Source organism: Xyrauchen texanus, chromosome 9 (genome assembly GCF_025860055.1).
Source record: "Xyrauchen texanus isolate HMW12.3.18 chromosome 9, RBS_HiC_50CHRs, whole genome shotgun sequence".
Taxonomy (NCBI): Eukaryota; Metazoa; Chordata; class Actinopteri; order Cypriniformes; family Catostomidae; genus Xyrauchen; species Xyrauchen texanus.
Genome location: NC_068284.1, coordinates 39,575,600 through 39,587,629, shown reverse-complemented (window position 1 = coordinate 39,587,629; position 12,030 = coordinate 39,575,600). Strand labels below are relative to the sequence as shown.

The 12,030-nt window shown below is 47.1% G+C and overlaps 1 protein-coding gene across 3 annotated transcripts in view; it reads left to right on the top strand.

Moving 5' to 3' along the window:
• Positions 1–12,030, top strand: part of LOC127649389 (cell adhesion molecule 3-like) — a 100,619-nt gene that overhangs the window by 55,959 nt on the left and 32,630 nt on the right. For all 3 annotated transcript variants that reach the window (XM_052134455.1, XM_052134454.1, XM_052134457.1), the window contains exon 3: positions 5,367–5,516. In XM_052134455.1, the coding sequence (XP_051990415.1) occupies positions 5,367–5,516 (150 nt within the window). The remainder of the gene's footprint in view (positions 1–5,366; positions 5,517–12,030) is intronic.

Here is a 12,030-nt window from a genome sequence, read left to right as displayed (position 1 = left end):
CTGAGATGTCATCGCCCTGCAGCAGAATTTCTATAGTTTCAACATCAACTCTGTATAACTCCATAATTAAATTCAGTGTATTATTATGGTGAGTTGATCCTGTCATATTTTGTCTGACTTAAAGAGAGTTTAGAATATCAATAAATGCTAATCCCAAATGTGTCATTTTCCTTATCGATTTGAATGTTGAAGTCACCAACAATTAAAGCTCTATCTACATTAACCACTAGATCTGATAGAAAATTAGCTAATTATCATGCAAATCAAGAATACGGCCCAGGTGATCTATATACTGCAGCAAGGGCAAAAGACGACAGAGATTTTTTTATTCATATCTGGTGGTGTCACATAAACAGGGTTGGGAGGGTTACTTTTGAAATGTATTCCACTACAGATTACAGAATTCATGCTGTAAAAATACATTGTAACATTTTCCATTAGATTACTCAAGGTCAGTAACGTATTCTAAATACTTTGGATTACTTCTTCAGCACTGGTAGATTTTTTTTCCCTTGTTTTGACTATAAAAGCTCTGCCAGTACAGTAAGACAAAATACACGTTAAAATGACACGTTTTTCTCTGAAAACCCTAAATAACTTATGCAGTGTTGTTTCTAAAACAAGATAAATCAAATCGTTTTTTTATATTTTTACAGGAAAACAATACAAAAAAAATTATCAAGAGTACAATTTTTGCCCTAAAATCAAAGGTCTTAAAAAATATACATTATGATTCAACGTGAATTTTCTTGATAAAAAATATGATCGTGTCTGGTAACATGTGCATGTAAAATGGCTAGAAATAGCATTTTAGCTTAGCGTAAAGCTGACAATTTACACAAGGTTTATTACTTACTTCAAACTTATTTCTCTGTCTGCTCATATGCATGTAGCACATCAAAAGAAAGTGTTTCACTACTGTTTAAATGCACTTTGGATCGCATCATTTATATGTACAAATGTTTTCCTTCTGAAAGGACTAAATATTAAATTAAAAAGTAATCTCTTCCTGTTATAAAAATACTTTTTGAATGTAACTGCATTCTAATTACCAATGATTTAAAGTGTAACTGTAGTGGAATACAGTTACTTATATTTTTTATTTTAAATACGTTATCCCGTTACATGTATTCCGTTACTCCCCAACACTGCACATTAAGCATTATTAATTCAAAAGACTTTAACTTATATCCTGTCCTATGAATAACACCAAAAACTTTACTGTAAATTGTAGGAACACCTCCTCCTCAACCCTTCAGACAAGGCTCATGTTTACAACAATAACCTGGGGGAGTAGATTCATTTAAACTAATATATTCATCTGGTTTAAGCCAGGTTTCAGTAAAGCAAAGTGCATCCAAACTGTGATCTGTAATTTAATTTACAATTAGTGCTTTGGTTAAATAATACCATCTGGGGGTCTGGGTAGCACAGCGAGTTCGAATCCAGGGCATGACGAGCCAGGTCTCCTAAGCAAACAAATTGGCCCGTTTGATAGGGAGGGTAGAGTCACATGGAGTGACCTCATCATGGTCGCTATAATGTGGTTCTCGCTCTTTGTGGGGCGTGTGGTGAGTTGTGCTCGGATGCCACGGAGAATTGTGTGAAGCCTCCACACGCTCTATGTTTCCGCGATAACGTGCTCAACAAGCCACGTGATAAGATCAGGCAAGGATATTCATCCACCCGGATTGAGTCGAGTCACTACGCCACTGTTGTGAGGACAGAGTGCATTGGACATTCTAAATTGGGCAGAAAAGGGGAGACAAATAAATAAATAATACCAAGCTATAGAAAGTTAGATTTATTTGACATAAACAATTAAAATTATTTATGTTACCAGGAGTGGTTATTCATGTTTTGGAGACATATAGACAATACATCAGAAATTAGCATAATTAATTCTGATTCAAAATAATGTCCAGCATCAGCCAATCACTGCCAACAATGTTCAAATAAATATTTAAAATCAGTTCCCCTTCTATCACTCACTCGACGTTGTGTCGATGTAGTGACACTAGGGGTCACTCTTGAGAGCCCCGAACTCCTCCCATTCATTGAGAAAAGGCCAATGAAAATTGGCGAGTGGAATTTTCATGCCACTCCCCCGGACATATGGGTATAAAATTAGCTGAAATGCCCTCACCATTCAGATTTTCTGATAAGAACCTCCACTATTCCTCCATCAGCATTAACCTCTTGGATGTTTTCTCTTTTTTTAAATTTATTTTATTATAATTTTCGTTCTTTTAATAGCTAATATTATTTTTTATTTTAATTTTTGTTGTAAGTTGACCTTGGGTGGTTTGAAAGGCGCCTAAAATTAAATGTATTATTATTATTATTATTATTTTCAATTCGGAGCCAAGCGGTTGTACTATCAGCGAGCTGAATTCTACTGCTGTTCCATTCACCTCTTAAGAAGCGTATTCTGTTGAATATACGGCGCATTTCCAGCGGCTCTCCCTCTTTCGGCATGACGAGTGCAGATTTCGCCCCTGGGCACTTCGACAGTGCTAAAAGAGTGTATATTCCTGCTAAAGAGTATATTTTCTCTATTAGATACACACATTGATGTTGAACGTATTTTTAAAGACGCGTCTTTATAAAGATGCCTTTCCATCTTTGTTTGATTCCTGGATGCGGCCGTTATCTCTCTGCTTCCGTCAGCCACAGGCGCTGCCTAACGTGTCTGGGCAGCGATCACACTGAGGCAGTGTTTGTTGATGGTTCATGTTCTCATTGCGAGAATATAACCATGGCAATGTTGTGGTTACAGCATTCCTTCTTCCGGGGAAAAGCCACTTTAGCCACCCCCCGTGCTGGAGGCGATTTGGGGAGTTCAATGGCTGCGGTCTCGCCGGCTAATTAACCGTGGACCTCCCGTTCCCCAGCACGCTCGTTTGCTCACGTTTTTTCTTATAAAATATCCTGTTTCACTCAGAATTATGTCCCATTACCGAAATAAAATGGGTTGTCAATGTCGTTTCAAGTTGAGTTTAACTGGTCAAATGAGACTGATGAGATCTTGTTGTATGAAGTATGATATGTACACACACACAAATTAGGGCTGAATGATTTGGCTCAAAAATATTTGGATTAGTTTGACATTCAAAGAATTTCATAAAATAAAAGGAAGATCTTTACATTTCTGCCTGTAGTTGACAACAATATTTTATGTTTTTCATTAAACATCTGGTGAAAGGCTGTGAAATGCTGCAAACCTGAATGTTTGCTCAAAATGCACAAATGTCAAAATAAAGTGAATCTTGTGTGCATTGTGTTCGCATTTGTGAGCATGGTACGATAACTAAACTCGGAGCACCTCCAGAGAATGATTTTGTGTGAAGCCAACAAATATTGCGAATTAAAGTAATCTGATTCTGCTGAAATCATGAGCTACTATGGTAGAAAAATCCTTTATGAGTAAGATAATGTATGTTTGATAATGTATGTTTGATAATGTATGTTTGACATGATATCTCTTGTATTCTCTTTTATGTTTGATAATGTGTTAATGTTGCAGTACATGCTCAAACAAGGTCACCCCAAGTGAAAAGTGCTGATGTATGTAAAAGTTGATGGCATTACTAGGAGAATGATGTGTGTGAAAGAGTCTCTTGTTGTGTGAAAAAGTCCCATGTACTAATGCATTTAAGTAGATATGTATGTAACTAGGATATGTATGTTTTTGCTGACATATGTTCTTTTATGCATAATGTTTGTCTTTGTCTTTTTAAAACATAGAGAGATGGGGAATTTTCCACTAATAATTACCTAAAGTGAGAATTAAAACATATTGGTGGCGAGGGAAAGAGACAAGGGCAATAATCCCATTGGTCAGAGATAGTGGGTAAAAGATAAAAAAAGGTATATAACTGAGAACTTAGGAGGATAATGTCAGGACAGACAGCTGGCTGAACTCATGTTTGTTGGTCTTCAATAAACTACAACTTTGGCATCTGGAACTCAAGACTCTGAGAGTTTTCTTCAACTTAGAGAGATTCATCGCAATAATCCACGACACTACAAACATACTTAATCTGAGTATGTGTATCAACACAGTGCCACAACTTTACTTTGAAGAGTGCAATGCATGCAGAATATTAATTTATTTAAAGAAATCGCAGTAGCCCTTATCATCATATCATTTTATTTCTAGGAATTGTGCAGCCCTAACACCCCCCACTCTCTAGTCCACACTCCATCCACTCAATGATTTGGAGTCGAGTCATTGTCCTGACATAACCAGTTAAATGGATCAGATGCCATTTTGAGTCTCAGTAAGTGCCCCCTACAGCAGTTGTCCACTGCACAAAGAGCGTGGATCTGCCCCACTAATAGCTTATAAACGGCTAACACCACTCTAATTCATTGCCAAAAGGTAGCCAGCATTGCGTTCACCAAAGCTAAAGGGTAATTTTAGTCTATTATCTGTTGACATAGGTTTGTTGGGTTTAGAGAGATAACTCTAATGCTACTGTTGTTAAGGTTTTAACACAGACAAATACACACACAAATAGCCAGATGTTTTGTGATGCTGAGACTTAAAGTGTCTCGTTAAAGCCTTTTAGGCTAAAAGGCTGAGTTCGGCACACCTGCATTTGGCCTACAAATCTGCTCGTGGAAAGCCGGCTTTTGGCCTGAGATTGTGTAGGTTAATCCCAGCACTAGCAAAGCATCAGGCTAGAATTAGGCCAGCATTTAGCCTGAATCAAGCCAATAGCGGGATCAACAAAAACAAGTATTAGATAATCATTAGGCCAGTGTTATAGCAATGTGAAATCATCAATGGTCCAAGATTAACTCAGCATTCAGCCAACATTAGCCCAGCAATTAGCAATGTTTGCCTAGTATTCAGCCAGCATATGTCCAAAGTGCTGCCAACTTTTGCCCTATGTTTAATCTCTTTGAATCCTGGGTTTGACCAACATCAAGCCAGCCTTGGCCCTGCATTCAGTAAACATTAGCTCTCCATCTCGCCATTAGCCTGGAATTCAGACAGTGTTAGCCCAGAGTTCATCCAGCTCTGGTCAGCATTAAAAAGGTCATCGATTATAGTCTAAGTGGTAATTATTGGGCAAAGTGGAGTGTGGGCCACCCTGGGCAGAATTATCATACTGATAGACTCACATTGGCATTACATCTGGCCTTTAAACACACACGCAGATACACAGATACATTTTTCCAAATAATGAGTTGACTTGTCATCTGTCAGATACCTGTAGTGCTTTACATGTTTTATGCTCAAGCTATGCTATGATGATGTGGGCGAGGGATCTAATTTACACCTACAGTATGGCTCTCTGTCCCTCTCTTTTTCATGATGCAAATATCTTCTCATTTGTCTCTTTCCTGTTGACCAGATGAGATGCATTTCCAGCCAGTGACCCAAGATGAGACAGTGTCAGTGGGAGGAACAGTTACCCTGACCTGCAGCGTGAAGGAAAATGATAACTCCTCCCTCCAGTGGTCAAACACAGCACAGCAGACCCTGTACTTTGGAGAGAAGAGAGGTAACTTTGAATTTTTACTACTTTTAAAGTAACAGTTTGCTCAAAAATGAAACGTCTGTGATCATTTATTCACCCTCATGGCGTTCTAAACTTGTATGACATTCTTTCTTCTGAGTAAGGAGTAAGGATGTGTGATACCAATTATTTACATTTCAGTCCCATACCAAGCACAATCTTGGTCAATCTCGCAGATAACCCCCCTCGAACCTCCCGTTCCCCGACACGCTCGCTGGTCTCCGTCCACGCTCGCGGCGATAGCGGCTCGCCTCACGGCCTGGCTGTCTATCCTCCCGAGTCCGAAGCAGATGAGCTCACCGCTGCATCGGAGAGTGCGGTGTCTGATGCTGAGGACTCCCCTGGACTGCCGCCTTCAGGCCAGCAGGCCCAGGCTGAGGCCGACGCTCAGATGTCCGACATGCTTGCCCGGGCCGCCTTGAGCGTGGGGTTGGACTGGAACCCTCCATCCTCCCCACAGCCTTCTCGGTTGGATGATTGGTTCCTGGGGGCAGCGCGCCGTTCGCGGCCTCGCATCCCCCCGGTCCCTTTCTTCCCGGAGGTGCGTGATGAGCTGATGTCTACGTGGAGAGCCCCGCTCTCCGCTCGTCTAGGTGCCACCCGCTCCACTCTCTCCACCCTCGACGGCGGAGAGTGCCACGGGTACGACGCGATTCCCCAGGTCGATAGGGCAGTTGCGAACCATCTATGCCCTGGTAGCCCTACCTCCTGGCGGGGTCGCCCCGTACTCCCATCCAAGCCCTGTAGGACAACATCCTCGCTTAACGCGAAGGCCTACACTACGGCTGGACGCGCTGCCTCCGCCCTGCATGCGATGGCCCTCCTGCAAGTCCACCAGGCCAAAGCTCTCAGAAACATGCACGGGGGTGGACCTGATCCTGATGTGCTGCAGGAACTGCGCTCAGTGACCGACCTCGCCCTGAGAGCGACGAAGGCCACAGCGCAGGCACTCGGACAGACGATGGCCACCCTAGTGGTCCAGGAATGCCATCTTTGGCTCAACCCCGATGCTGCATTACCTGTTCCGCCCCACTGCGAGGCCCCGCCGGGTACGTCCAAACTACTCATCCCTTTGGTGCCCCTAGCGCAGAGCTGGGAAGCGTGGCTTTCGCTTCCCAACGCATCACGCTGGCTGCACCGGACCATTCGACTCGGTTACGCAATTCAGTTTGCCCGGCTCCGCCCCTTCAGGGCGTCCGCTTCCGCAGTACATGGCGAGCACGCCAGTTCCCTGCGCACGGAAATCGCGACCCTCTTAGCCAAGGGCGCGGTAGAGCCCGTCCCTCCAACCGAAATGAGGAAGGGTTTCTACAGCCCTTACTTCATTGTACCCAAGAAAGGCGGCGGCTTACGACCAATCCTGGACTTGCGAGTTTTCAATCAGGCCTTGTTAAAACTCCCGTTCAAAATGTTTACGCAGAGAAATATTCTGGCTGGCGTTCAGCATCTAGATTGGTTCGCAGCGGTGGACCTGAAGGACGCGTACTTCCACGTCTCAATTCTGCCACGACACCGACCCTTCTTACGGTTCGCGTTCGACGGCCAGGCGTTTCAGTACAAAGTCCTCCCCTTCGCCTGTCTCTGTCCCTCGCGTCTTCACGAAAGTCGCAGAGGCGTGCCCTTGCCCCGCTACGAGTAGCCGGCATCCACATTCTCAACTACCTCGACGACTGGCTCATCCTAGCACACTCTCGAGAGTTACTATGCACACACAGAGACCAGGTGCTCCGGCACCTCAGCCGCTTGGGGCTTCAGGTCAACTGGGAAAAAGCAAGCTCACTCCGGTTCAGAGCATCTCTTTCTCGGGTTGGAGTTAGACTTAGTCTCAATGACAGCACGCCTCACGAGCGAGCGTGCTCAGTCGGTGCTGGACTGCCTCGCTTCCTTCAAGCCAGGCACAGTGTTCCCTCTAAAACTTTTCCAGAGGCTCCTGGGGCATATGGCGTCCTCCGCGGCGGTCGCGCCGCTGGGGTTGATGCATATGAGACCACTCCAGCACTGGCTCCAGACTCGAGTCCCGAGACAAGCATGGCACCACGGCACGCATCGGGTAAGGATCACCCCCGCCTGCCTAAAAACACTCCGACCCTGGACAGACCTCTGCTTTTTACGGGCAGGAGTGCCCCTGCAGCAGGTGTCCCAACGCGTCCTGGTCACAACCGATGCCTCCCGGTCCGGGTGGGGTGCCGTGTGCAGCGGGCACGCAGCAGCGGGCCGTTGGAAAGGGGCCCCGCTGCGTTGGCACATCAATTGCCTGGAGTTGCTGACCGTCCTTCTTGCTCTCAGGAAGTTCCTCCCGTTAGTTCGGGACAAACATGTCCTCGTGAGATCGGACAGCACCACGGTGGTGGCGTACATAAATCGCCAAGGCGGCGTACGCTCCCCGCCACATGTCACAACTCGCCCGCCATCTCCTCCTATGGCGCCAGCAGCGACTCAAGTCGCTGCGTGCCACTCACATCCCCGGCAAGCTCAACGTCATAGCGGACGCGATATCACGACAACGCCTGCCCGGTAGGGAGTGGAGGCTTCACCCCCAGTCGGTCCAGCTGATTTGGGAACAGTTTGGCAAGGCCCAGGTAGACCTGTTCGCCGCCCAGGAAACCTCCCACTGCCCGCTCTGGTACGCCCTAACAGAGGCTCCCCTCGGGACAGACGCGCTGGCACACAGCTGGCCCTCGGGCTGCGCAAGTACGCATTTCCACCAGTGAGCCTTCTTGCACCAGTGCTGTGCAAGGTCAGGGAGGACGAGGAGCAAGTCACGTTGGTGGCCCCCTACTGGCCCACTCGGACTTGGTTCTCGGAACTCAGGCTCCTCGCGACAGCTCCTCCCTGGCGAATTCCCCTGAGAAAGGACCTCCTCTCTCAGGGACGGGCACGCTCTGGCACCCACGCCCAGACCTCTGGAACCTCCACGCCTGGTCCCTGGACAGGACGCGGAAGAGCTAGCCGGCTTACCGGCCGATCGCTAGAATACCATCAACCAAGCCAGAGCCCCCTCTACCAGGCACCTTAATGCCCTAAAGTGGCGCTTGTTCACAGATTGGTGTTCTTCCCGAGCTGAAGACCCGCAGAGATGCGCGATTAGGTCAGTGCTTCTGTTCCTACAGGAGAGGCTGTACAGGAGGCTGTCCCTGTCCACCCTCAAGGTGTATGTTGCCGCTATCGCCGCCCACCACGATCCTGTAGACGGCAAGTCTTTGGGTAAGCACAACCTGATCCTCAGGTTCCTGAGAGGCGCCCGGAGGTTGAATCCCTCCCGGCCAGGCCTAGTTCCCTCCTGGGATCTCTCGGTAGTCCTGGCAGGACTCCAGAGACCTCCCTTCGAGCCGCTCGAATCAGTTGGACTCAGGGCCCTCTCTCTTAAGACGGCCCTGCTGATCGTGCTCGCCTCCATCAAGAGGGTCGGGGACCTGCAAGCGTTCTCTGTCAGCGACACTTGCCTGGAGTTCGGTCCGGCAGATACGTCCGTGATCCTAAGACCGTGACCGGGCTATGTGCCCAAGGTTCCTACCACACCATTCCGAGATCAGGTAGTGAACCTGCAAGCGCTGCCCCGGGAGAAGGCAGACCCAGCCCTTTCGTTGCTGTGTCCAGTGCGCGCCCTGCGCATTTACCTGGACCGCACACAGAGCACCAGACGCTCTGAGCAGCTCTTTGTATGCTTTGGGGGACGGCAGAAAGGGAATGCCGTCTCCAAGCAGAGGCTCGCCCACTGGGTTGTCGATGCCATCACACTGGCTTATCACACCCAGGCCGTGCCCCTACCCTTGCGGGTCCGAGCTCACTCAACAAGGGGTGTTGCGTCCTCGTGGGCACTGGCCAAGGGCACCTCCCTAGCAGACATCTGTAGAGCCGCGGGTTGGGCAACAGCCAACACCTTTGCGAGGTTTTACAACCTCCGCGTTGAGTCGGTTGCGTCTCGTGTTTTGTCAGGTCCGAGCCCGTAGAACTCGGTAACACGTAGACCAACCGGCCGGGTGGATCGCTTGCGCCCAGAGCCCTTTTCCTGACGTCAAGGTAAAGTAGTGCGCCTTCTTCCCAGGGCGCCCCACTCCGAGTCGGGCCCCTGGTTGATTCCTCCCCAGCCCTCCAGGTCCGCGGTTCAGCGGAGGAACTCGCCGACCCAAGCCACTGCGGGTACCCTGATGGCTACCCTGTACTGGTATAGGTGCTCCACAGGTAAGGCCTCCTGCTCAGACTCCCCTGTGTGTAATTCCACGGTTCTGTCCCCTACGAGCGGACCCCGTGTCTCCCTTAGGCAGTTACAGCTGCCTCGGTCGCCGTGTTGTAGCAACTCCCCCTTCGAGGCCGGATCTACCACCGCACCATACTTTCCACACGAGCCCTAAGACGGCCGTGTGGCGTGTCTACCACTTTTCCTCCCCAAGAAAAAGGGCAGGTGTGGTCTCCGCGGGGTCTGGGTAAGACCCCTTCCCTATATGCGTGTAAGGGCCCCGGCCGTGATTGCTCTATGCGAGAAACATAGAGAGAAAAGAGGCCCAGCCAGGCTGGCCCGTTCCCATGTTGGCAAACATCGCCTTGTTCCCCTCCCAGGGTAACTAGAAGGACTCCGATGTTCTTATGGGGCATTGGGGAAGGGTACGTGCAGCCAGGTACAGACGATGCGCGGCACTGGATGAAATCCCTGCCCGCCTCTGTATCGGCGGTTCACGTACAAGGTTCAGCGCATGCCAAGATTGGAATGGGTCCCCTAGTGTCGCTTCTCCGACACAACGTGGAGAGAGCGACAGAAGGGGAACGTTTGGTTACGTATGTAACCTCCGTTCCCCGAGGGAGGGAACGACACGTTGTGTCTTTCCTCCGCCATGCCACTGAACCAAGCCACTGTTGTGGCCGGACCATTCCGGCTCCTCAGAAAAATCCTGACTAAACTTCCGTATTTGCTCCGCTTAAATACTCGTATGTCCGGGGGCGGGGTATGCAAATACTGACTGCCAACTCCCATTGGCCCTTTTCAATAGGTCAGAGGTGAATATCGGCGCTCAAGAGAGACCCCTATTGTCGCTTCTCCGACACAACGTGTCGTTCCCTCCCTCGGGGAATGGAGGTTACATACGTAAGCAAACGTTTTAACCATTTAACACTATATTTAAAACAACTACCAGGCATAACCCAGAAATGATCATACTTCAGTTTTTGTTTTTTTGTTTATTAATAGCTATTACGGAACACAATCAATCTTTTAAAACCTTTAGTTTAAATTAACATTTAAACTAAATGTCATAATAAATGTCAAATTTAGCTTTGCCATATTTAGTATAAAATAACTACAGATGATGTTTCTGTGTCTCTTTGTCATCTGCTCTTCTGTTTGAATGAGCACTGAGAGTAAATGATCAGAGAAGAGTGCTGTCTGTGACTGTTTGCACTTTTTAGCATTTCTGCTCATGTTCAGGTGAGCAAATATTTGCTAATATAATTCATTTCTTTCCACTATAAAGCTTATTGTACACATTCAGTTTCATGCTAAATAAATATTCAAATCATCAGTTCACCACTTTGGTGATTGATCTTAGGGGTGGGTAAAAATATTGAGTTCCTGATACATCGAGATCTTCATTTGAACGATCTCGATAGCGATCCTTAAATCCCAAGAACGATCTTTTACTCTATGTGCATCCCTCTTATTAGCAACCAAATTTCACGCTATGCAACTAAACATGTATATATGTGGCAACTGGCTGGTAAATGTTAAGATTTTACTCAGCAGTAATTGTGTAGTATAGTGGTGGATTATTTAGCAATCGAGATCCTGTCACTGCACGATGAGAGTAAAAGTTGTTCTGTGTAATGTGTGTGTGTGTCCAAAGACGAAATCCACGCAACCGATTTGTCAATGATTAATGTCTCTTTTAATATGATTCCATATAATGAAAGTGAATGTGATGCTGTCAAGCTCCAAAAATGCAGGTGGCCCATGCCACCCCCAGCAAGATGCCACCCCGGGTGGCTGCCAATGTCACCCATCCCTAAATCCAGCCCTGCTCTCACTCCCCCAACTCCAAATACAAAAAAAAAAAAACACCTTCCTAAAACATTAATATCACCCTACAAACAAACAGGTGGCTCTTTGATCACGGAAAGCAATGTGATGGAAAAAGTAAGACAGACAGAGATTAGGGGGTGACCTGATTAAAGGGTTAAAACACAAGAAGATGAGAAGTAGAGAACAGTGGAGAAAGTCTGCTGATCGAGAAGGCAGCAGGGTGCTTTACAAACAGGGGAGAAGGGGAGAAATACAGTCACAGATAGAAAAGAAAGAGAAAAGAGGCAAAGATGCACAAAAGTGTGTAGTGAGATAAAGAACAGATTAATGTGGAGTAGGATGGGTGGATGAGCAAAGAGAAAGATAAAAAGATGAATGACAGAGGAGTGTGTGCATGAAAGAGCAGGATGGAGGACAGAGGAACAGTAGCTGATGAAGACAAATTAGTGCCCTTCATTTACTGATAAACCATGAAGACACAGCACACAC